Here is a 27,190-nt window from a genome sequence, read left to right as displayed (position 1 = left end):
TGAAAACATGGACTACTAAAAAACTGGCTACAAATAAAGACAGAATTTCATAAAATGAACTTACAGTAGCAGCATTGTCAGAAGTTAAATCCGTAAAAAGTTCAGTCCTTGCTGCCTAGAAAAACAGTTGTGGATCCAGGCGGGAGGCAGATTGCATTGGATAATCCAGAACATTGGATAAGTGAAGGTTGGATAAGCGAGACTCTACTGTATTAAATATGTTGCAAAAGAAGAGGGAAGGGGGTAAGAAGGACAATTGTGTATATTTTTCTTAATGTAAAGATAAAGATTTTCCCCTGACATTAAGTCTAGTTGTGTCCCACTCTGGGGAGTGGTGCTCATCTCCATTTCTAAGCTGAAGAGCTGGCCTTGTCCGTAGACACCTTCAAGGTCATGTGGCTGGAATGTCTGCATGGAGCACTGTCATCCTCCTGCCGGAGCAGTACCTATTGATCTACTCACATTTGCATGTTGTCGAATTGCCAGGTTGGCAGAAGCTGAGGCTAACAGTGGGAGCTCACCCCACTCCCCGGATTTGAACTGCCAACCTTTTGTTCAGCAAATTCAGCAGCTCAGTGGTTTAACCCGCTGCACCATCAGGGGGCCCTTATGCCCTTTTAATGCAACTATTTCTTCATATCAATTACAAGGATTATATAAAATTCTAAATGTTTTTTTCAGTTTCTAGTTTCAACAGAAATTGGTACTGGAGACTGTTATTTTTATGAAGACTCCACCGAGGGAAGCTTGGTGGGAATATCTTTTGATAGGCTACACAGTGTTTGTGGACTTGGACGTTAGTCAGGTATAGAAGCAAATCAGACTTAGGCTCCTCCACATTGAACTGGATTATATGTCAGTGTGGACTCAGATAATCAAAACAGATCTTGTGAATTATCTGCCTTGATATTCTGAGTTATATGGCTGTATGGAAGGGCACTAAGAACTGAGGGATTCAAATTCTCATTTAGCCCTTGAAAATCTTGATTTGCTTGCTGCTTCTCAGCTTCACCTACCTTCCATGTTTGCTGTAGAGATTAATATGAGATTAACACTGTTTCTAGGCCAAAGATATTAATGTGATGCGGGTAACTTCATTTTGTTCTATTCTCTCCTCAGCCTGAAAATCTCCTCTATGCCACTCCATTTGAGGATGCCAAGATTATGATTACAGATTTTGGGCTGTCTAAGATTGAGGCTGATGGGATCATGTCTACTGCTTGTGGTACACCTGGCTATGTAGGTAAGTTTGCCTTCAAGAAGGATACAGTAGAGTCTCACTTATCCAACATAAACGGGCCAGCAGAATGTTGGATAAGTGAATATGTTGGATAATAAGGAGAGATTAAGGAAAAGCCTATTAAACATCAAATTAGGTTATGATTTTACAAATGAAGCACCAAAACATCATGTTAGACAACCAATTTGGCAGAAAAAGTAGTTCAATATGCAGTAATGATATGTAGTAATTACTGTATTTATGAATTTAGCACCAAAATATCACGATATATTGAAAACATTGACTCCAAAAATGCGTTGGATAATCCAGAATGTTGGATAAGCAAATGTTGGATAAGTGAGACTCTACTGTAATACTATTGTAGGCTGGAGAAGGGAGTACACAGAATGGTGTTTCTCTTGTAGTCTACCTCCTGCCTCTTCTGCTGAGATCTTCTTTTTAAGTAATAATAATAATAATAATAATAATAATAATAATAATAATAATAATAATAAAACTTTATTTATACCCCGCCACCATCTCCCCAATGGGGACTCGGGGCGGCTTACATGGGGCCACGCCCAAAACAATACAATGTAAACAGCATATAAAAGAACAGCACAACACAATACAATAAACAATACAGTAAATAATATCCATTACAAAATAAAACAAGGAGACAATAAAAACAAGGGCAGACCACATGAACATTAAGTTAAAACTCGGGGTGAGAAAGACATAAAAATAAAAACCACAGCGAACAGGGTCATAAGGGAGTGGGGTATTCTGAAGGATAGATATTAGGGGGAGCAACGGAAAAGAAATATAAAATGGTTACTCTCCAAAACCGCAGCGAAAGAGCCATGTTTTCAAGTCTTTCTTGAAGGCTGCTAGTGTGGGGGCTTGCCTAATCTCCGCGGGCAGAGAATTCCACAATCGGGGGGCCACAGCAGAAAAGGCCCTCTCCCTTGTTCCCACAAGGCGGGTCTGGGATATCGGGAGTGAGGACAGGAAAGCTTCCCCTGATGAGCGAAGGGATCGTGTAGGGTTGTGGTAGGAGATACGGTCACAAAGGTAGGTGGGTCCCAAACCGTTTAGGGCTTTATATGTGATGGTATACACCTTGAATTGGGACCGGAAAATAAAAGGCAGCCAGTGGAGCTCCTTGAACAGGGGAGCAGATCTCTCCCTGTAACTTTGTTTGATAGTGGTAGTGGGAAGTAGGGATATAAGTATACATATCACCACATGGTTCATGCATTGAAGTACAACTCTAGAGAACAAAGTTCATAACTGTTCTGTCATGCGCTGGGCCTGTAGCTATTGTCTTTGTATAGGACGTATACTTTATGCCCAGCGGGAAGCCAGGGCGCCTCAAAGAGAGGCTCTTGAGGATTTTCCTGAAAAGTATAGTCCTTTGAGTCTTTAATGAGATAACAAAGTCTTTATTATTGAACAAATAATAAATCTTCAAGGAGTCAAATAACACTTCAAGGTTTCATTAATAAACTGTTGGCCTTTTCGGTCTCGTCCCCAGGGGACAGACAATTGGCTTTGGATAACTGTGCTTTCGCTATAAGAAGAAAAACCCCTTATAACCTCTTCCAGGCTGTCTATTATATGGTCCTAGCTGATGTGGGACCCACTACCGATTACAAATGTGTCTGGGTATCGAGTGGACCTACCAACCAAGGCTTGCAGATGTTTCAGCTGGGGTTATGTGGATCTGTGGTGCTGTTCCCTTTCCAAGGTTTCTTTGGAAAATTTAGGGCTGTTTCCCTCAGGAACTGTGAGGCTGAGGGGCTGTGAGCTCTTAGCCAGAACCTTTGGGACCGTTCCCCTAGAATTTCTGTTTCTGATTCCTCGGATGTTCTATATCCCTGGATGTTCTATATCCCCGGATGTTCCTGAGATATGAAGCTTTTCTATGGGGCGAGCTGGTCTACGTCCTATAGCTTAGCTTCCTTAAGTGAGACTGACTTAAAAATGGCTCCTTCCCTCCCAGAGCCCTGAACAAGGGGCGGAACCAAACTTAATGATGATGGACAGGCGGCCTGCCCTATGACTGCAAACATTAGCAGAAAGAAAATAAAGTTGGAGCTTCTGGTACAGCCATACCAGCACAATAACCCCAATCAACCATGAAAACCCACAGGGCGACCTTAGGCTACCAACACACATTTAGTCTCAGAAAACCCAATGATAGTTTCAACCTAGCTTCTCCATGAGTCAGAAATGATTTGAAGGCATGTAAAATAACAATGTATATAAGTACACACACACACTACCCCTTGGGCTCATTGGAGGAAAGAGGCATATTATGGCAACACTGAGAGAATGTACGTGCAAGTCTAGGAGGCCAGCAGTACCTCACAAGGGATTGTAGTATTGGTGAGGCAGGGTGGTCCTTTAGAGGTGATCTACCATCCTGTAGGAAGAAGAAATTGGAATGGAGGTGAGATTTGGAATAAAGAACCCTGAATTTTCTCTTACTCTTGGCCATTGTGTCTTCTGCAGCCCCTGAGATCCTGGAGCAGAAGCCATATGGAAAAGCTGTGGACTCCTGGGCGCTTGGCGTCATCTCCTACATTCTGTGTGTATCTTTTCCATCTGTCACATGTGTAGCCTTATGTGTGGCCTCTGTTTTGTTGCCTATGCTCTGCGGGCATAAGATCTTATGATGCCTTTTGCTCTGCTCTTCTGCAGGCTTTGCGGATACCCTCCTTTCTACGATGAGAATGACTCTGAACTTTTCAACCAGATCCTGAAAGCTGAATATGAGTTTGATTCTCCCTACTGGGACGATATCTCCGAGTCAGGTGAGTGGAAACCCTTGGTGCAGAGAGTGTTGTGGCAAAAGAGCTAAGATGTGCAAAGTGAAATTTACAAGAAAGATAAAGTTAAAGAATAGATTAAAGAGAGGGGAAGGAGGAGTTAGAAGAGAGTGAAGGAATTTGGGAGAGATGGTGTTGCCAAACACTAGGTCAGTGGTTCTCAACCTGTGGGTCCCCAGATGTTTAGCCCTTCAACTCACAGAAATCCTTACAGCTGGTCAACTGACTGGGATTTCTGGGAGTTGTAGGCCAAAACACCTGGGGACCTGCAGGTTGAGAACCACTGCACTACGGGAAAAGATGTGGGTAAAGGTGAAGAAGAGAAGGCAGAGATGGAGCAGGTAAAATTGCACAGAAGATTGTTTTGAGTAAGATTGTTTTGTTTTGGAACAAATTGGGACAAGGAAAAACAGAGGCATTCCTTAACTGAAGGATAGGTAAAGGTAAAGGTTTTCCCTGACGTTAAGTCATGTCTGACTGGGGATTGGTGGTCATCTCCATTTCTAAGCCGAAGAGCCGGCGTTGTCCGTAGACACCCCCAAGGACATGTGGCCAGCATGACTGCATGGAGCGCCGTTACCTTCCCACTGGAGCAGTACCTATTGATCTACTCACATTTGCATGTTTTCGAACTGCTAGGTTGGCAGGAGCTGGGGCTAACAGCGGGCGCTCCCACTGCTCCTGGGGTTTGAACCTGGGACCTTTCGGTGTCCAGCTCAGTGCTTTAACGCACTTCGCCACCGGGGCTCCTGAACTGAAGGATAGAGTTTATTTATTTATTTACTTCATTTCTATCCCACTCTTCCCACCCCGCAGGGGACTCAGAATGACATACAACATACATCTAGGCAAAAATTCAGTGTCTCATTATACAAACCAAATAAAACATAACATAAAATCATTAGAAACGATCGTCATATAAATACAATTTAAAACCATTAAACATATTAAAATATAAGCTTTCTTGACTTGATTGTAACCAACATCACCCCTTAATATTTTCTGCAGATTAAACTATTGTATTTTAATCTCCTCATTTCTAGCTTCTGATTGGTAATAGACTTGGTAGGAAGCAGCCAGGCTTTGAAGCTGCAAGGCTATTCAATGCTATTCAAGCTGGCCAAGAAAGGATTCCCCTTGGTAGAAAGCAGCCAGGCTTTGAAGCTGCAAGGCTATTCAGTGCTATTCAAGCAGGCCAGTTGTAACATTCACATCTGCCACATGCAGAAAAAAGTTGTTTCTCCCACTCTAGACCTTCCACAGATATGGAAAAAGCGGTTTGCAGTTTCTCAAGTTGCTCCTGACTCCCTTTCCATTGCTGACTCCCTTTCCGTGGCTAGCTCTCATTTGCCCAGCTGATTTGACTGGTGAAGAGGTAGGCCAAGCCATCCTTTACAGCCCTGGCCATGCCAGTTGCTAAAGGGTGAAGTCTGCTTGGACGTTGCTTGCTCTGTTGCTAAGGAGAGGAGCTGTCTGTTAGGATGGTTGCTAAGGGTGTGGGAGACTGATTGGCGTTGCTTAGGGGCTTGTTTTTACCTTTCTCAGGTGGTTCAGGTTTGTGAGAGTAGGCTTAAAACACTCATCAGTTCGAATGCTATGTTACGTCAAAATTTTATATTAATCAATGGAGTAGTTTTGAAGATATGATGTCCCACACTGACGGACATTACAATTTTATTTATATAGATTACAATTAAGATATTGCTCAGAGATTAATTTCCCTGAAGAGCCTTAGCCATGGCCTGGTGGTAAAGAATGTCCCAAGGCTCAATGCTTGGCTTTACTGGTAAGGTTAGGAAAGCATCCTGCTCCAAATCCCAGAAGAAGGCTTTTGCTGGTTAGAGTTCATAATATTGAGCTAGGTGATCAGACTTGGTGTAAGGCAACTTCCTGTATTTTTCTTAGTACTTGGAGCAAAATATTTTTTGGAATTATCACTTCCAGCCAGTGTAAGGTTGTGAGAGTTGCAGTGTGTTTTAAAAAATCCTAAGTATTGCCTTGTATTCTTCAAAATGGGAGCACAGCATTCTAGGCCTTTTCTCCTTTCCTATACTACTTTTGCCTCTTATTTGGCAACTGTGGAAAATGCAAGAGGCCCCGTTTAACCCAAAGAATGTCAGTTGCTGATCTTTGAGCGATGGAGAGCCAGGGGTGGAAAACTTTTCCCAATTAAAGAAAAAGAAAAGAAACTCCTTGGGGCTGATATCATTGTTAGGATTCAATTATGGTGATTTCTTTTTTCATGGGTTTGGGGTAACATGAGGTTGTAGTAGACACAATAGCCTGAGCATCTCTGTGCACTCAGATCTTTTGTCGGCTCTGTGTTAGTCTGGCTGTGTTCTCTACCTGCCAAATAGTCACACAGATGGCATTTAGCCACAGGCCGCTGCCATCCTCTGACAGTCAACAGAACATGGCAGTGAGAATGGGTCCAGCCTGGAGCATTTCCGACAGTCATGGATCTTGCTTCTAATACCCTCTGAAAGCCATCGGTTTTAATTTCTCTTCTTGCTGGGAAGATTAGAAAACAAAAAGGGGAGGAGAGAAAATGAAAATGAATGGTAGCTAGTAGGAAAAGAGGAGAAAAAGAAAAGAAAAGGGCATTTGATTCCTTCAATGGCTCAGTTTTATCCACCATGCATGCAATTCTCAACAGATTTCCCACAAGAGAATATAATACAGCCGTACATAGGACAAATGGTTCCCAGCCCTTTTTGCATGCTATCCAGAAAACAGTGTTGGGTATCTGTTGGATTGTGTGCAAGAGGTGAACATTTGCTGCTGTCTCACTGGTGTTTTGTAGTAAATCTCCCTTGATCGCTTGTCATTGACTGTCCTGGATAGCATTTCTTTGAGTTGAAATCCAAAAGTATCCAAAGCACCTCAAGTTGTTTGTACTTGAACTAAGCCTATGTTTCTCAACCTGGGGGTTGGGACCCTTGGGGGGCGTCACGAGGGGGTGTTGGAGGGTTCACCAAATACCATCAGAAACCACATATTTCTGATGGTCTTTGAAACCCGTTTTGCAGAGAAGGCTGAATATCAATTTGCCTGTCCTTCTCTTCCCTTTTGGAAACAGATGGCGAATCCTCCCAGAAAAAGCTCAATTTGCCCAATTCTATTGTTGGTGGGGTTCAAGGGGCACTTTGTAGTTCAACTATAAATCCTAGCAACTACAACTCCCAAATGTCAAGGTCTCTTTCCCCCAAACTCCACCAGTGTTCACATTTGGGCATATTGAGCCAAGTTTGGTCCAGATCCATCATTATTTGAGTCCACAGTGCTCTCTGGATGTAGGTGAACTACAACTCCAAAACTCAAGGTCACCCACCACACCCTTCCAGTATTTTCTGTTGGGCATGGGAGTTCTGTGTGCCAAAATTGGTTCAATGCCATCATTGGTGGAGTTCAGAATGCTCTTTGATTGTAGGTTAACTACAACTCCCAAATGACAAAATCAATCCCCACCCAACCCCACCAGTATTCAGATTTGGATGTATAGAGTATTTGTGCCAAATTTGATCTAGTGAATGAAAATACATCCTGCATATCAGATATTTACATTACGATTCATAACAGTAGCAAAATGATAGTTATGAAGTAGCAACAAAAATAATTGTATGGCTGGAGATCACCACAACATGAAGAACTGTATTAAGGGGTTGCGATATTAGGAAGGTTGAGAACCACTGAACTAAGCAAATGATCCATCTAGTTTAGGCCTGGAGAGTATACCTTTCAACAGTCTTACTTGCCAGGGGCAGTCCTAATTAATTCTCTGTCATCCCACTTATTTATTTACAACATTTATACCCCGCCCTTCTCACCTGAGGGGACTCAGGGCGGCTTACAAAAATTGGCAAAATTTAATGCCCAAAATGCAATCATAAAACCAAAACAATATAAACAGATCCATTAATAGCATTATTAAAACACATTATAAAAACCTTTAAAACGTATATATAATTAATTCCATTTGTCCGAGATCCTCATGCTTTGTCAGATGCTTTTAAAATGTCCTAGTTTTTCTGTCTTCATCTCCCTTTCCCTCTTTGCCTTCAAATGCAAACTGAGTTTAAAGTAGAAAATTCATTGGCATTTAACACAGTAGAGAAAGAGATGGAGTCCCAACCTGGGAAAAAGCAGGTTACCAATACTGCTACTACTACTATTACTGTTACTGTTACTAACAATAGCAGCCTCTCCTGACTTCTTTATTAATAACTTTTGCCATCTTGTCCACATTGTGATATTGCTTGGCTGCACATGCCTTGGCTTTCATCTGTGAAATGTTGGGGAATTCAGTATTGGTAGAGGTAGAGCTTGGACAAGTCACCCTTTTTTACTTCTCCCCCCAAGGATATTTCAGCCAGCATCACTGTCCATATTAGATGAGAAATTCTGACAATTATAGTCCATTTTGTAAGCTGTTGTTGCAGGCTTGAAGTTTCATGAATTGTTTGGTGTTGTTTTATGTGGCTATAATGTTTTAATTTTACTGATTTATGTTTTAATTTATGTTGTTTGGGTTTGTTCCCATGTGAGCTGCCCTGAGTCCCTTTGGAGAGATGGAGGCAAGAAACAAAAATAAAGTTATTATTATATTATTATTTTTAGAACGGCTTGAGAGGCTCTGAAAAAATATCACCTCTCTATTCTATCTAAACACAACTCCTCTTTTTAGAGTCAGTAGGTGATTTCTATAATTTTGCACTGAAACCAGCTTTGTAGGTCCAACACATACACACTGTGTCAGCCTTGAAAATCCTTCCTAATCACAAGAACATTAGCTTCACTTCCCTAATAATTTAGCCAAAGATTGAATGAAGAAATACACACTTGCTGAGCCAGCTTTTGATTAGCTGGCATGAATATTTTAATTTCGTTCGTCATGCTGGTTGCATCTCACAGTTGAGGGTCTGCTCCCAGCAAGGTCTTTATAGTATGCCTGTCTTCACCCAAAATCTGAAATATGTTTGTTTGGTAACAAAGCTGTATAACAACTTGTGTGTTCAGTCATGTACAGTGCTGGTAATGGTTTAATGTTGCCATATATTTCTCTCGGCAAATGCATTCATACACTGGTTCAAAGGATTATGAGTGATATATATCACTATTATATATGTATTTCTTTCCATCTAGCCAAGGATTTTATCCGACACCTTCTAGAACGTGATGCAGAGAAACGATTCAGCTGTGAACAGGCTCTACAACACCCATGGTAAGTCACATTGGAAGGGGCGGTAATTTCTTGTTGGATGGGAATACTCCACCTAATTGCAGAATCCAAGGGGAAAATGATCTCTATGGGAAAAAATGTTCCTAGTTTGAAAGTGTTATTTCCTTTTTAATTGTACAAGACTTACTTTGAAAGTAGTTGTTATACTCCAGAAACTTCGTTGTTGTGGCTGCCATTTTTAACCTTTCATATGCCATTTCTTAACCTTTTGTACAGATCGCAAAAACAAGGTTTTTGCAGTTTAATAAACCTTTTTCATGTTTTTATGATAGAACCAATTAGGAAATAACATTTATAACCCAGGAACAAAAATCATGTTACATAGTGTTATTTTCCAGACCTATTCTATTGTATTGGATTAAACTGCTGAGCTGCTGAAGTTGCTTACCGAAAGGTCGGCGGTTCAAATCTGGGGAGCAGAGTGAGCTCCCACTGTTAGCCCCAGCTTCTGCCAACCTAGCAGTTCAAAAACATGCACATGTGAATAGATCAATAGGTACCGCTCCAGTGGAAATGTAACAGAGCTCCGTGCAGTCATGCCGACCACATGAGGTGTCTATGGACAATGTCGGCTCTTCGGCTTAGAAATTGAGATGAGTACCAACACCCAGATTCGGACACGACTAGACTTAATATCAGGGGAAAACCTTTACCTATTCTATTGTATGCTTCCCCTGAGCTGGAGCTGTGCTGCAAATGCCTAGAGAAGATAGCTCTAGCAATTTCTTCATCATCTAGTGCAATTCTGTGGTATGCTGGGATTGGAAGTCATTCATTTTAATGGTGTTTCCAAGCAATCCATTATTTTTAATAGTTGTGTGTCCAAATGGACACCAATTCATGATGTCTGGACTTGCAGTGGAGACAAATAGACACATAGACTTTAATCAGTGAACCACAAGATTTCCATCCTTGTGTCAATGTCTTCTTCATTATATATCTGCACTAGCTATGCCCTGCCACGCGTTGCTGTGGCAAAGTATGGTGGTATGGGAAATAAAGTATTGAGGAATTGGTGGTAGTTGAATCCCTTCTTATTATCCAACAAATTCACTTATCCAACCTTCTGCCAACCTGTTTATGTTGGATAAGTGAGACTCTACTGTATATTTATAATCTTATATTATCTGCTTCGAACTGGGTTATATGAGGCCCCTTCTACACAGCTGGATAAAATGCACACTGAAGTGGATTATATGGCAGTGTGGAGTCAAGATGATCCAGTTCAAAGCAGATAATATAAGATTATAAATGGGTTATATAGCTGTGTGGAAGGGCCTTGAGTCTACACTGCCATATAATCCAGTTCAAATATGATAATCTGTATTTTATAGGCAGTGTGGAAGAGGCCTAAGTGAGACCTAACTCTGCCTGTCCTCTGGGCTGAGTGGGTTGCTAGGAGACCAAGTGGGCGGAGCTTAGCCTTCTAACTGGCAGCAATTGGATAAAAACAATTATTCCTCTCCCTCTAATTAGGACTTTATTTTTCTTTTCTTTTTGTTGTATCAACCTAGAGGCGTGGATGAGGGGTTGTGCTGTCAATTTTCGAGGTTGTGGGGTGTTTAGTTTTGTTTATTTTATTTATTTATTTACAGCATTTATATTCCGTCCTTCTCACCCCGAAGGGGACTCAGGGCGGATCACATTACACATACAGGCAAACATTCAATGCCTTTTAACATAGAACAAAGACAAACAAACATAGGCTTCGAGTGGCCCCGAACTCATGACCTCCTGGTCAGAGTGATTCACTGCAGTGATTGATTGCAGCTGCTCTCCAGCCTGCGCCACAGCCCAAACCCTTTGTTGTTTTGTCCGCTGCCGTGATTCCATCACTCTTTTATATATATAGATATGCATATGTGGGTCTTTAAGTTGCCTGACAACTTAAAGTGACCCCATGAATTTCACAGGATTTTCTTTTGCAAGGACCAGTCAAAGGTGGTTTACCAGTTTCTTCCTCTGAAATGTAGCTAATAACAACTGTATGGACTGGTGGTCTTCCATGCAAGTGCTCATCAGGGCTGAATCTGCTTAGCTTCCAATATTCTGCATGTTATTGCAGATGTTTTATTCTACTTCTGTTACTACCACCACCTCTTCCTCCTCCTCTTCCTCCTCCTTTTCCCTTTCCTCTTCTTTCCCTGTTACATATCTTTTAAAAACATTTTTTTCTAAGATGACAAGACTTATTATTTAATTTGAGTCTTTTTTAGCAGGAGGAAGGCTAAACATTGCCAAGATACTGATGTTTGCAAATGTATTTGCAGTTCTGTATTGACTTTCTCCTTTTTGGTTAAACAACTTTTAGCACAATCTGAATGTCAGGACTGTATGTAATGGAAAAGCTTCTGCTTATGAACCTTTTGAATGCGAGAATGGACTCCCAAGTAATAATTTCCTTTAAAATGCCCTTGCTTCAGGTCTTATAAAGGCATAAAGCACAAGTGTGACCAATCTTTGTTTTCTAGTGTGAAGGGGTTATTATTACGTCTAAGGCTCTTTCTAGCAGGGGGGAATTTTTTTTAATCCCAGCACTTCCACCAATTTGTAATGGAGCTAATTATGACTGCCACCAATTTGGAAAGATGGAACCACCAATTGAGATGATCTAGCCACCAAAGACTCAGGGAGGAGACCTGTTACTTTTACTTCTTTCTTCCTTTTTATTCACTCTAGATGGTAGCATACTTGGTTTATAATATATATATATATATATGACAGAGGCTTCGATGTTGGAAAAACAAGAACAAATTTATTCAGGCACAAAGCTTAATGGTTACAATGATGTTTCTCACGAAGAGGTATTCTTATTAGCAGTTACAATACTAGAATAAGATGAATCAACTCTCTAAAATATTACTTCTGTTACTTAAGGTAGTTAAACTCCATTCCTCAGCCACTTTTATACCACAGTCACTCCTGTGATATGTCACCAAACTTATTTTAAACTGACTCAAATTGACCAATTGAGTCTCCCTGATCCCCTTAACCTAGGATCAGTCTTCCCTGTGCCTCATCAGAGCACAGACTGGCTCTCTTTTTTAAAACTCTGCACTTCTTCAGCAAAACGGCAGTTGGCTCCGCCCACTTCTCCATGGCAACCAGCCTCTGAGTGCTGAGAGCAGCAACTGCAATACTTACCCTTCTAAAACACAAACACACAATTAAACATAACATTTGTAAACCAAAAATTTGTACTTCATTACATCTAGTTACACAACATGTATTGCTTATTCCATGGGTTTCATCTGCAGATGTATGGCTTATTGTTTTAGTTGGCTTCAGAAAACTTATTTACACGGAATGAAATCTTTGGCCAGATATTCGAAGGAAAACCCACACACTAAAAATGTCTGCTGACAGAGAGGCTATTCCAACAGCTTTACTCTGTGTTTGCTTATGCTTACACCACCTTCACTCTTTTATGCAGACAGTGTCAAAAGCTGATAGAAGACAAGTGTGTCAAGATGGTCTCATATAAGTATGCTCAAGGTGTGAATTGCACATCCATTTCAGAAGACGGGGGTGGAAATCTAATGGAAGCTTTCCCTCTGCCACTTGTGCATTTCAGGATTTCTGGGGACACAGCACTGGAGAAAGACATTCATGGCTCTGTTTGTGAGCAGATCCAGAAGAACTTTGCTCGCAGTCAATGGAAGGTAAGGAGAAAGGTTTTACAGTTGCTCTTCCACATTTGCGGGTTTAACTTTGGTGAATTCGATGAATTTAAATGATATGGTCAACTTCTGCTGAAAGAGTCACAGTGGAGGTTTTCAAGATTTCTGGAGAGAACAGAGATTACTAGATAAGTGTGGCAAAAGTGGGAAATTAATTATTGATCTATCTTTATCTTGATTTCCCCACTTTTGCTGGGGTCTCTTGCTTTTAATCTCCACATAAGTAGAGGCCATATTGTGTCTTTGTAAACTTGAGTTTAAAAATAACCCAAATGGAGCTTTAGCCTGAATATATAACAGAGCTGGGAACTATTGCCTGTTTAGACAACAGAGCAGGACTGCTAATTCTGCTAGCTGAGGGATTATGGGAATTGTATTTATTTATTATTTATTTACAGTATTTGTATTCCGCCATTCTCACCCCAAAGGGGAATCAAAGCGGATCACAATGTACATATACATGGCAAATATTCAATGCCATTAGACATACAATAGACAGACACTGACACAGAGGCAATTTAACATTTTCCAACTTCCGGCTTCATGAGGGTATGCTCGATTCCGGCCACAGGGGGAACTGCCGCTTCATCGTCCACTTGTGACACCGAGTCCTTGGTGGAGTACTTTCTCATTCTTCCGCATGCTGCTGGACATTTTTATGGTGTAGTAAATTAGTTAAATTAGCCTCTCTGCATAAAGCGGTACCTAAATTTTCTACTCGACAGATGCAACTGTCTTTCGAGTTGCTTAGGTCAACAACGAGCTAGGCTATTAAGAGAGTTCCATCTTGTCTCTTTGCATCAGCTGAAGTACATTCTATGCTAGCACACATACACACACACACACACACAATATAATTTACAGTAATATATAATAATATAACATATTGTATATGCATATAATATTCATAATATTATATTGTAATACGATATAATACTAATACAATATAATATTATATATTATATTTTATATGCAATATTACTAATAATATTACAATATATTGATATAGTACAATATAGAAATTTATTGCCAGTATTGTACTATGCTAATAATATAATATTGTATGTAAATTTAATTTGTAAGCCGCTCTGAGTCCCCTTCGGGGTGAGAAGGGCGGGATATAAATGTAATAAATAAATAAATAAATAAATATTATTGGTTGGGAGCTCAATCCGGCCCAAGCTGGCTTCAAACTCATGACGTCTCGATCAGTAGTGATTTAGTGCAGCTGGCTACTAACCAGCTGCGCCATAGCCTGGCCCTTTTAACGGGAATTGTAGCGAAAATTTTTGAAAATTCCCAATAATCTGTGGATGAGTGAAACATTCTGAAAATTGATGAGCTAACAGTGGTAAATGTGTTCTATAATCATGGGTGGTGGTTCATGGGTGGGAATGGGGAGGTGATGGCATTAGCGAAATACGTTTAATTATCTCGATTGTTGAATTTTGAAGATTGTTTTTTTCTTCATATATGTCAGGACCCAGGCTGCAGAACACCAATAACCATGCGCAGAGGCCAGACTCTATCTAATATCTTTATTAAAGAAATATATAAAATCAATAAAAACAAGTGAAGAATATAGTTCAGAAGCAGACCTTTCAGATAAGGTCAAATATAGTCCAGAAATGTATTGTCCAATATAAGATATTAGAGTTCAAAGTTTTAATCCACTTGACCGAAACACACACTTTGCCAAGCAATAGTGTGGGGAAATAACAGAGTCTTTAAAGTCCAATGAAGCTTGACAACAAGGCTGAATAAACTTGATTCTCGACTAGATCCTTGACTGGAGGCAAGACGAACATGAAGATGAAACATAGTCCGTGGTAAAAACATGAGACAAAGGCAAGGCTTGAAACTTGATCCGGGAAGCAAGGAACTGGGATTATGAAGTCCACACACGATCTCTCTCCTCAAGCTGATCAATTGACTCCGCAAAGTATCCCTGGCGCTAAGCACCTATATTGGGTCTCGTTTTCCCGCCAACAGAACTCTTTCCCTAGAGAACGAGAAGCGAAACCCAACTCTGTCCAGATGCATGACTCCTTAGAATTTCCCAAGGGAAGCAGGCCTAATCAGCCATTTGTTTGGCAGCGATTCTCAGGCTTCTGCGATTAGCCTCCCTGACTCCCCTATCTTTGGTATAATTGTCCCTCCGGGAAAACGGGGGGGGAGTTCTGTCCAAGGCCTGTTTGGCTGGATTCTTGTGGGCAAATATCAACATCCTGCAGGTAAAGAGGCTCCGGCTCTGGCTGAACCGGCGAAAATCCCATGTTTTCCTCTTCGTCTGTCACAATAGTACTAGGAACAGGACTACAAGGCCCATGAGTCATCACACTATACCACAATAAAACTTTACACATGCACAAAAATAATCATAGCAAGTTCCGTGCCAATAGCTCTAACAACGAGGGAGAAATCAGCCCCTGAAGATTCTCATTGGCACAATTACTTAACAAAATGTAACGAAAAAGTAGTTAATTCATTATAGTTATGATACGGACCCTGTCCAATTTTGGGAACACTTTAGGAATGATCCCCCTCCCTGCACCCTAATTTTGTAATGAGTATTGAAATTTTGTTTTCATTGATTGCACAGACCTAACACTTATCATTGCTTCAAAATTTTTCTGTTGATTTTTGCCAATAAAAGTTGCTCTTGAAGTCTCAAAAAGAATAACGTGGGTTATTTGTGTCCATTTGGTAACCCTGATGTGTGTTTATCTCCTCACAGAGAGCAATCAATGCCACCTCTTTTTTGCGCCATATCACCAAGATGGGACCTGGTGCAGAGGGTGAGGAAATTGGAGAAGCCACGTCCGGAGGACAGCATGGGAAATGGTGACCAGAGAGGTGGGTGCAAAGGAGATGCTGAGATCTTGGAGGAGATAACTGTGCATACATTTTAAATAGCATTGTCTTTTGTAGAAAGAAAGCAGATGGAACTTTCCCCAGTTTTGGAGATGGATGGTGAAACTTTCTGCCAAAGTGCTGTTGACAGCACAGAGTTGGAAACTATGCGAGAGGCCATTTCTTCAAGGCAGAGAGTTATTCTTAGCCTAACTCCACATTCATCTTCTCATGTCCCAGCCAGAGGCAGATTAAAAACAGGTCTTGAACAAGTGCTTTATCATGATAACTTTTTTAAAAAAACAAAGCTAGAAATTTTTTGAATCTAAGTTATAATTCCTAATAATATATGTTTTTTCTAATCATTGTTATTTTCTTGCATGATGGCAGTCCCATGTGTCAGTTGCACAGTGTGCACATGTCCGTGCATGACTTGAATGGACAGCAGAGTCTATTGTAGCATGAACTACTATCAGTGGCTATATTGACTCCTGGCTGGTAGTGCCCAGCTTGGTTCTTGTGCTGGGACATCTAGTTCACAGTATTTCCAAATGTACCCCATATCCTTAGGTAGTTTTCTTCCATTTCCTGCAGCACAGTGGTTGTTGCTCCAGGTGATGTGATTTTAGCCTGGGGGCAGCAGAAATTGAAATGTTGTATGAGAGACCCAATGTAGCCAAGCTAGAGAATGTGACCCACACTGAACTGCTGCTTCCACAATCCGTGATGGTTATTCCTTATTTCACCTCATGATACCAGCTAACACTGGTGATGGAACTGCAATCATATTCCCCAGCTCTGTTATTTATTTATTTTATTTACAGTATTTATATTCCGGCCTTCTCACCCCGAAGGGGACTCAGGGCGGATCACATTATGTACATATAGGGCAAACATTCAATGTTACATAGGGCAATTGTTATGTAGCTGGTTTTAAACTAGTCACACTCCAGGGCATTAATCTGACCCAGGTGCCTGGTGTTTTTAATAACTCCCCAAACTCCTTGCTTTTTATGGGACAAGTAGTGTGCCATAAAAAAGCATAGTGACAGATATTTGAGTTCATCCATCTGCCTTCCTTAGTCCAGGGCTTCTGGATGCATTGGTGTTATGAATAACTTTTCAATAACTTTAAATCATAGGCACTTTTTATTGCAATTTCAGTGTGAGAGGTATATCTGAACTTTTACAGAACAACATTTAGACATACAGACATACATATTCTATGCAACTACATTAAATTCACAATAACCCTAGTACATTGGCTAACAAACAAAGTGGGGTTTTATTTATTTATTTATTTATTTATTTACAGTATTTATATTCCTCCCTTCTCACCCCGAAGCGGACTCAGGGCGGATCACATTACACATATAAGGCAAATATTCAATGCCTTGACATAGAACAAAGACAAAGACAAACGCAGGCTCCGAGCTGGCCTCGAACTCATGACCTCTTGGTCAGAGTGATTGGTCTCAGCTGGCTGCAGCTGGCTGCTCACCAGCTTGCGCCACAGCCTGGGTTTTCACTCAACATACACACATGTGTACATGCATTCATGCTCATGCATCCAAATATAACCATATCCTTTCTCCCTCCTTTGAGAAGCACCTGCTTAGGCCAGGCCCTGCTTCCTTTGCAGCCTGCCAACACATAGTTCCAAAACTTCCATAACGCCAAAACTTCAAAACTCCAAAATGCATTCTTTTTTCCTAAGAATGATGCCAGGGATCAGACCCCTGTTTTCCATACAGCAGAACTGACTCCCTGCAACACATATCATGACTCCAAAATGCACTCCTTCCTCTTCCCTTGAGAAAAGGAGGCCCAGTGACCAGATTAATTCCATTGCAAATCTGCCATGTTCCCATAAACCATCTCCATTGAGCATGCAAGTGAACAGCATCGCTGTCTATCACTATTTCTGTATTGTCATAAGGTCACTTATCTAGCAATATATTTGCTGATGTTGTCCCAAGGTTGTAAGTGAATGATAGACGTCTTCCAGCCTGGCTCCATCTCAGTTTCCTGAACCAGATTTTGACTCTTCTTGATTAGTGTTGGCCTTGTGCTGACTTCCTTCTTAACATCTTTAACTTAAAAGAACCATTGTCTCTGCCTCAAAAGTTCATCAAGTCAGCAAATGTTGACAGATGTAAACAGATGTAAACATTTATCTTATCACTGTCACAGGTCTTATCACAGTTAGCACCTTTTAATTACAGTTCAGCAAGCAGGGAGGAGGGAGCAAGCTTGTTTTCTGCTGCCCTGCAGACTAGGACACGGAACAATGGCTTCAAACTACAGGAAAGGAGATTCCACCTGAACATCAGGAAGAACTTCCTCACTGTGAAGGCTGTTCAGCAGTGGAACTCTCTCCCTCGGACTGTGGTGGAGGCTCCTTCTTTGGAGGCTTTTAAGCAGAGGCTGGATGGCCATATGTCGGGGGTGCTTTGAATGCGATTTCCTTCTTCTTAGCAGGGGGTTGGACTGGATGGCCCATGAGGTCTCTTCCAACTCAACTATTCTATGATTCTATGATTCTAGGTAGTTAGTCATTGCAGGCCTTAGTCTTTAGACTGGTGTCTTCAAAATTATTAGCTCTCATTAATTCCTTCCTTACATACAGTTAATTCATATCCACACATATTAAGTCCGCATTTATCAAATCTGCACATTATATTTTTGTAACATTGGGCCACAATCAACTTTTTCCTCAACCATCCTGATTGGGAAAATGAGAGTTATAGTCCATGTGCATCTATAAGATGCAGTGTTGGGGAAGACTGTGATATAGGAATGTGTAGGTCAGTTGGCGGAGCCCCGGTGGCGAAATGTGTTAAAGCACTGAGCTGCTGAACTTGCAAAGCGAAAGGTCGCAGGTTCAAATCCCAGGAGCGGAGTGAGCACCCGCTGTTAGCTCCAGCTCCTGCCAACCTAGCAGTTCGAAAACATGCTAATGTGAGTAGATCAATAGATACCGCTCCAGTGGGAAGGTAATGGCGCTCCATGCAGTCATGCTGGCAACATGACCTTGGAGGTGTCTACGGACAATGCCGGCTCTTTGGCTTAGAAATGGAGATGAGCACCAACCCCCAGAGTCAGACATGACTGGACTTAACATCAGGGGAAACCTTTACCTTTACCTAGGTCAGTTGGCACTAGGATGAGAAGATGTGAAAGGTCTCTGGATTGCATTGGGGCGAGGGTGGCTTGGAATAGGAATTTGTTTGAAGTCAGGATGGAGTCTGGTTTCCACAGCAGCTTCCTCTCTTTAACTTGTCTCTTGCTGTCCGCAGGTGCCTGAAGAGCCTGGGCCGCTGCCCTTTGCATGAGCTACCCTCCTGCATGCGGCTTCACAGCCACGACGCTGCGCCAGCACCCTCGCCCAAGGGGTGGGGGCTGTCCTTCCATTTCCTGCTCCCTCGTCTGGGGATATCTCTGCCCTGAGGGGCCCAGGAATTTAAAAACAACAGCCAAGCTCAACCACCGTTCCAGTCTGCCATTAGGAGGGCTCAGAGTCACCCTGCCTGGGCCCGAAGTCCAATCCCTGTGAGGCTGTGGACTCATCACAATCCTGCTGCGTTAACTCACCTCACATCCATCTATGTCTGTTGCAGAGGCTTGTAATGTGCTGCAAAACTGGGAGATGTGGTGGTGGTAGGGTTGGAGAGGTGAAAACATCCTCTTCCCTTTCCAATTTCAATGGGTAATTCCTAAACTGATTTGAGGCTACATTTTCTCTCCCAAGAGAGTCACAAAATGGAAACTAGGATCTGGAGCTGAAAGATTGCAGAATATAAAGACATGGGGAAGATGGAACCGGGAAGAGTTAGAGGGCAGCCATCAGCTTGAATAGGCTTGATACATCTCAAATTCTGAAATGGTTAGTAACATCCAACCGAGTAAGAGGATCCAATTGGGTGGCCAGCTTGGAGACTTCAGGATTTGCATTTTGGGAAGACCGCACCAGACTTCCCAGAGGTTGAGACAGATGCAACATTTGAAGAGTGGGGATGTGATCTGATAGCCTTGCTCCTGCTCTCCAAATAAATGTACATTTCTGTGCCTGGAAGCAGAGCAGGTTTGCGGTTCTTTACTACGAACCAGGGAAACACCTGCTGTGGGAAGCACTTACCGGCCAGTACTTAAAAATACCTCACTTTCCTTTCTCCATACACTGTAGCCATTTGGTTGCAGCCATTGTTAAAATGTATGTGACATTCTTATGTTTCTGAGGTGTTTTGTTGTATTGTATACTCCATGCAGTCATGCCGGCCACATGACCTTGGAGGTGTCTATGGACAACGCCGGCTCTTCGGCTTAGAAATGGAGATGAGCACCAACCCCCAGAGTCAGACATGACTGGACTTAACGTCAGGGGAAACCTTTACCTTTTTTATACTCCATAGAGTCCAAAACAAAAGAAGGTAGCTAAATATAAAAGCATATGTATTCCTTTCAAAAATAGCAGATTAAAAAGAGTCAGACTGACTTTAGGTCCTTGGCATCAGGCAAGACTGTGGATCAAACCATCTCCTTGGCCCTTTCCAACCAACATTTGAATTTTTGGTATGCACTTAACTCAGTGATGGCCAACCTATGACACGCGTGTCAGCACTGACACGCCTAGCCATTTTTGCTGACACACTGCCACATGCAGATTGATTGGATTACTATGTCTTTTGTGACCAAATTTGGTGTGATTTGGTCCAGTGGTTTTGTTGTTTACACTATGGGAATTATGAAAATTACATTTTTTATATATAGATATAGATAGATATAGATTATTATTATTATATCATTCTATTATTCTATTATTATTGTAGTATATTATATTCTTACTATATTATTATTATATTATTCATTATTCATGACTACATTGAAACTAGAATAGAGAGAAATCAGCGTGGAAACTGCAAGAGGTACCATAGATTGTTGTACATGGAAATAATGGTAGTAAATAGTTTCTGATTTATTAAATACAGTTATATATTACAATTATACATTTTTTGTTATTTAAACTATACATATTGTGAAATTATGTTTTTTTTCTCGAAGTGACACACCACTCAAGTCATGCTAGGTTTTTTTTGGTGAATTTTGACACACCAAGCGCAAAAGGTTGCCCATCATTGACTTAACTTATGCTGTGAAGCAGAGGCCATTCTTATGTGTGTCAACAAGAACTTCTAGTAGAATACTACATCTGTCTTCACCTTTGGTTGGTTTGGTGTTTCAGTGAAATTGAGTTGGACCAAGCATAGATGGAATTTGAGGGAAGGAGAAAGCTAACTGTATCATGTCATGAGAAAATATGGGCTTCAGGATAAGTCAGGGCTACATAAATGTTGGAGTTTTCACTGATTGTACTCCACTCCTTGTAGTAGAGCAGAACTTGCTTTACTTTGCGACCTAGTCTGAAAAAGATTTGCTTCCTTGAATGGAGCCCAGAAGTAACCTAGAAAAGTGTGGACCAACCCTTATGTCCCCAGAAAGGATCATGGCCAGGAAGTGTGGAGAGGTCAGCCAACCTCTCTCCTTCCACTCGGTACCCTTTGCCACTTGTCCTTTCCCTCCTATCAGACTGAACATTTGCTTTGCTGTACTGCTCAGAGCTGGAAATTTCGTGTGTGGTTCTTGTGGGGACTGAGGGAGAGAAGGGTTGTTTCCTTCGTGATTCCCCTCCTCTCCCCAATGTGTGTCAATAAACAAGTGAAAACTGTAACAAGATGTAGGAATGGCTGTCGTTTGATTAGTCTGTGTGGCACTGTTTTCTCTCTCACTTGCACCCTCAGCTTCAAGATCCAGCAGGCTGACATGGATAGTTGTGTCTTGCACAGAATTTGTGAAGCTGGTTCACATGCAGCACTGCCTTGTCATGTTCATTGGAAATACATTGTGTGAATTGTGCTCTACATGTGTGCCAAATAATTCCAGTTTTACAAGCCATCATGGTAGAGGACAATCCAAAACATTTTTCTGCTTGAAGCAAAGGACAAAAGGGATCCAACCCACAATTCCCAGGCCATACACAGGTTTATTTGACTGGCACATGATTTTAACTTGAACTGACAATAAGTTAACATTGTTCCTCACTAGTTTATCTGGCATTATCTGGATTATCTGGCAGTGTGGACTCAGATAACCCAGTTCAAAGCAGATATTGTAGATTATCTGCCTTGATGTTCTGGTTTTTTATATGGCTGTATGGAAGGGTCCTAAGAGAGGGAAACGGCTGGAGATTTGTTGCTCTATAAAGCCAGAATCTATATATATAAAAGGGTAATGAAATTTCGGCCTAGGACAAAACAACAAAACTACACATCCCAGAAACACTAAACTTGGCAGCACAATCCCTCATCCATGCCTCTACATTCATACAACAAAAAGAAAAGAAAAATAAAGTCCTAATTAGAGGGAGAGGAATAATTGTTTTTATCCAATTGCTGCCAGTTAGAAGGCTAAGCTCCACCTACTTGGTCTCCTAGCAACCCACTCATCCCAGGGGACAGGCAGAGTTAGGCCTTACAAATGAGAGTAGATGAATAGGTTCCGCTCCAGCGGGAAGGTAACGGCGCTCCGTGCAGCCATGCCGGCCACATGACCTTGGAGATGTCTACGGACAACGCTGGCTCTTTGGCTTAGAAATGGAGATGAGCACCAACCCCCAGAGTCAGACACGTCTGGACTTAACATCAGGGGAAAATCTTTACCCTTTACCTTAACTACCACCAATTTCTCAATACTTTATTTCCCATACCACCATACTTCGCCACAGCAACGCGTGGCAGGGCACAGCTAGTCTATATATATAAAAGAGTAATGAAATTTCGGCCTAGGACAAAACAACAAAACTACACATCCCAGAAACACTAAACTTGGCACCACAACCCCTCATCCATGCCTCTACGTTCATACAATAAACAGCTCCAGCTATTCCAGAAAACAGCCAGGCTTTGAGACTGCAAGGCTATTCACTGCTATTCCACCTGGCCAACAAAGGATTCCCATAAGCCACAGCAACGCATGGCCGGGCAAAGCTAGTCACTCTATAAAGAGATTACCGGTATCTCATTCAGTTCAAGCTACGCTTAGCCTGATTTGAGAATTAGGATGCATCTACACTGTAGAATTAAGGCAGTCTGACACCACTTAAATCACCATGGCTCAATGCTATAGAATCCTGGAGTTTGTAGTTTGGGGAGATGCCAAACATGATTCCATTGAGCCATGGCAATTGCAAGAGGTGCCAAAATTGCAGCAATTGTAGATGCACACTTAGTAAAGCTCTATGAAGTCCCAATGACGTAAATTGGAAGGGATTTCTCTGGGGAGAGGGTTAAGTGCAAGCCAGTCATGACACTATTGTACGACTTGGGATTGAATCTTTTTAAAAGTGAAAACAAACCATGGAGGCTGGGAAGGCATCAGACTGTAATTTGTGTGGAGGAGAATTTCAATATTTCCTGCATCTGCTGAGACATTTAACAACAACAACAACAACAACAACAACAACAACAATAAAATAATAATAGAACTTTATTTCTAGACTGCCCACTCTCCCCAAAGGGACTCAGGGCAGTTAACATACATATAAATGGCTAACATTCAGTGCCACAATTTCTTCATAATTTCAAAAGTATAAAATGACCATAACATACACATTATAATAAAAATTCCACATTAAAAAAACAATGAATTTAAACATGAAAATCGGTAAAAACATTATTGCACAGAGCGAGCGTATACCTGGACCAGTTAAAGTGACCAAGTTGCTGAAACTGTTCAGTTTTACTTAGACCATAGCTACTATGGGGTGGCAGTTATGTTAGTCCTCCTCCTCTCCATATGCTAAGGTGCATAGATGTGTTTTTAACTGTTTCTTAAAGGAGAGGAGGGTGGGGGCTATATTAATTTCTTTAGGGAGAGAGTTCCAGAGGGGAGAAGGCCCCCTCTCTCGTTCCCACCAGCCGCGCTTGTGACGGGGGTGGGGGGGTGGGTGGGACCGAGAGCAGGGCCTTGTCCGCTGACCAAAGAGCCCGAGATGGTCTATACAGGGAGATGCGATTTGACAAATGGAAACCATCTCCCAGTGAAGTATCTACTTAGCATTCATGAGTGCTGCTGTCTTACCACATGTCTGTTGTCGGGGATAGTGCACTTGGTAGGAGAACACCACATTCAAACTGGCCTACAGCAGCTATTGTTGTTGTTGTTGTTATTATTATTATTATTTTATTGTATGACACAGCAAACAAGATAGACCTGCTAGATTTCATATCACAAAATCACAAGTCGAACACTTCCCAAGCGTTTAGGACTGTGTGATGTATTTTCGGATGATGCGCGCAGATCCCAGTAGGGTGGCCTTTTGCAGTTGGCAGATCGTAAGTTTGTCAATGTCTATTGTTTCCAAATGCCGGCTGAGATCTTTTGGCACGGCACCCAATGTGCCCATCACCACCGGGACCACCTGCACTGGTTTCTGCCAGAGTCTTTGAAGTTCAATCTTGAGGTCCAGATAGCGGCTGAGTTTTTCCTGTTGTTTTTCGTCAATGTGACTGTCACCTGGGATGGCAACATCAATGATTCAAACCTTTTTCTTTTCCACAACTGTGATGTCTGGTGTGTTGTGTTCCAGAACTTTGTCAGTCTGGATTCGGAAGTCCCACAGTATCTTTGCGTGCTCATTTTCCAATACTTTTGCAGGTTTGTGATCCCACCAGTTCTTTACTGCTGGAAGGTGGTACTTGAGGCATAAGTTCCAATGAATCATTTGGGCCACATAGTTGTGCCTTTGTTTGTAGTCAGTCTGTGCGATTTTCTTACAGCAGCTGAGGATATGATCAATGGTTTCGTCGGTTTCCTTGCAGAGTCTGCATTTTGGGTCATCAGCTGATTTTTCGATCTTGGCCTTAATTACATTTGTCCTGATAGCTTGCTCCTGGGCTGCAAGGATCAGGCCTTCTGTCTCCTTCTTCAGGGTCTCATTCGTGAGCCAGAGCCAGCCCCCCCCCCTCCCCGCAGGTGCCATCTTGACGTGGGGGGGGGGGGGGCTTAACTGCTCCAATGATGACTGAGGGCTGTGCTGGTGGTAGTGTAACTACTGGCAAGTCCAACCAAGCCAGAGAGGCCTCAGCTGAGGAGCAGAACTAAGAGAACCTAACCCATTAGCATTATGGAGAATCAAATCAAAACGAAGTCTATACTGGCTCGGTCGTCGCCCAGGATAAAAAGGACCACGGTGGATGCTACTGATTCTGGACATCCATCGACAAGTGGGCTACGGAATCAAAATACAAATGAACAGTCACAGAAGCGGCAGAAATATACAATGCCAGAAAACCGCACAATTATTATTATTATTATTATTATTATTATTATTATTATTATTATTATTATTCTGCTTTATCTCTCCTGAAGGAGACTCAAAGTGGCTTAACATAACAGCATTAGCATACAATTTAAAATATACAAATATGCAAACATTAAAACAGAATTAAATATAAACAGTATTAAAAATTTCACAGTTAAAATCCATTAAAACATTATCAAAGTTAAAAATCACAGTTTCCCCCTGACTTGATTTTAAAAGCTTTCATCTTTGAGATGAAACATATTACCTTGCTGTTTGATAGATACAGTACAACTCCTATCTCTACAAGGGCTTATTGTGGAAATGTGAAAGTGACTGTATTTAAACGAATGGCTTCTGGTGGAAGCATGCCATAAAATTGCACTGGAAGACGTAGACCTCTTCCACACAGCTGTATAAAATACACATTGAACTGGATAATATGGCAGTGTAGACTCAATCCAGTTTAAAGCAGACATTGTGGATTATCTGCCTTGATATTCTGGGTTATACAGCTACGTGGAAGTGCCCTTAGAAAATGCTTAGAGATCCAGCATGACTCTGTGGTCAAGTTCATTAGAAGCATACAATGGAATTGTGCTACAGGACCTAGAAAACATCTGGACAGAATATCTTTTTTTTGGACATGGTAAGTGAAAACATAGGTACTGGGCCCATAGATACAGAGCTCATATAGTGCTGTGTTCTCTCATGCCCCATTGGTCTTAAAGCAACTTTCAAAATACCTGTAGCTCAGAGCAGCTTGTCATAGGGTTCTGATATTTTAAAAGTAGTATCACATTTCCCTAACACCAGCTAGTCTTTAGTTTGAATGGTTATCTACTTTCTGTACCGTTGCTTTGGATGCTCTGCAAGTATGGAGAGGGAAGCTTCTTTATGGACAGAAAAGACATTTCACCCCCCACTGAAGTGCTAAAAGGTATGCAAATAGATGCTCCAAATCCATGATGACTATGTGGATTATAGTTTCAAAATGAGAAAAGAAAGAGCATTATCAAAAACCACAGCTACAGGTGTAACCAACTATCTCAGAATGGGAAATAATAAGTACTACTCCAGAGAAAAGGTAATGGCACTCCATGCAGTCATTGTAATGAGCTATACAAAACACAATAATGGTTCAAAACATAAGTAGTACACAATATGTATATTAGAGCATCATATACAAATTACATTCACAGAATTAATGCTCAGTCCTTTGGTATATAACCCAAAAGTATCTAACTCAGTATTATAAATCAAACAAAATGATATAAGTCTCTGCAGTCCTAAAAGGATTAGATTGGCTAAAAGGCAAACTGATTCAGACTCTCTGCAGGTCCGGAAGGATTCCTCAAGACTCCACAGGTTTTGAAACAATAGTAAAGCCAAGGAGACAGAGTCAATGTTGATGTAGATCCTGAGTAGCTGGTTATTGCCTGGAGTAGGTGGTAATATATCGGTTTAAGCCATTTACAACTGGTTCCCGGGTTTTATCCCAGTTTCGGTAACTCTTATTCTGGTAAGCGGCAAATGTTTTAATATTTCTTTATTGATGGCTCTGCTTCAGGTATTATGTTTGCAGTATCAATATGCTGCTGTGGATTTTGTGGTGCTTGATACTGCAAACATAATACCTGAAGCAGAGCCATCAATAAAGAAATATTAAAACATTTGCCGGAACTGCAGAGACTCTGAATTGGTTTGCCTTTTAGCCAATCTAATCTTTTTAGGACTGCAGAGACTTATATCATTTTGTTTGATTTATAATACTGAGTTAGATATTTTTGGGTTAGATACCAAAGGACTGAGCATTAATTCTGTGAATGTAATTTGTATATGATGCTCTAATATACATATTGTGTACTACTTATGTTTTGAACCATTATTGTGTTTTGTATAGCTCATTACATTGTTTAGAATAGACATCTATGTTTATCCAATAGTACTCCATGCAGTCATGCCAGCCACATGATCTTGGAGGTGTCTACAGACAATGCCGGCTCT

General features: G+C 41.3%; 1 protein-coding gene across 2 annotated transcripts in view; it reads left to right on the top strand.

Annotated features, from left to right (window-relative positions):
- The window catches only part of pnck (pregnancy up-regulated nonubiquitous CaM kinase), a 48,577-nt gene extending 27,019 nt beyond the window's left edge, over positions 1-21,558 (top strand). For both annotated transcript variants that reach the window (XM_062971256.1, XM_062971255.1), the window contains exons 6-12: positions 1,120-1,243; positions 3,737-3,812; positions 3,926-4,038; positions 9,196-9,274; positions 12,867-12,954; positions 15,710-15,828; positions 19,125-21,558. In XM_062971256.1, coding sequence (XP_062827326.1) covers positions 1,120-1,243; positions 3,737-3,812; positions 3,926-4,038; positions 9,196-9,274; positions 12,867-12,954; positions 15,710-15,820 — 591 coding nt within the window. In that variant the 3' untranslated portion in view covers positions 15,821-15,828; positions 19,125-21,558. The remainder of the gene's footprint in view (positions 1-1,119; positions 1,244-3,736; positions 3,813-3,925; positions 4,039-9,195; positions 9,275-12,866; positions 12,955-15,709; positions 15,829-19,124) is intronic.
- Positions 21,559-27,190: the final 5,632 nt, after the last annotated feature.

This window comes from Anolis carolinensis, chromosome 2 (assembly GCF_035594765.1).
Source record: "Anolis carolinensis isolate JA03-04 chromosome 2, rAnoCar3.1.pri, whole genome shotgun sequence".
NCBI lineage: Eukaryota > Metazoa > Chordata > Lepidosauria > Squamata > Dactyloidae > Anolis > Anolis carolinensis.
The sequence above is the reverse complement of the archived record's forward strand: the minus strand, read 5'-3'. Positions and strand labels throughout refer to the sequence as shown.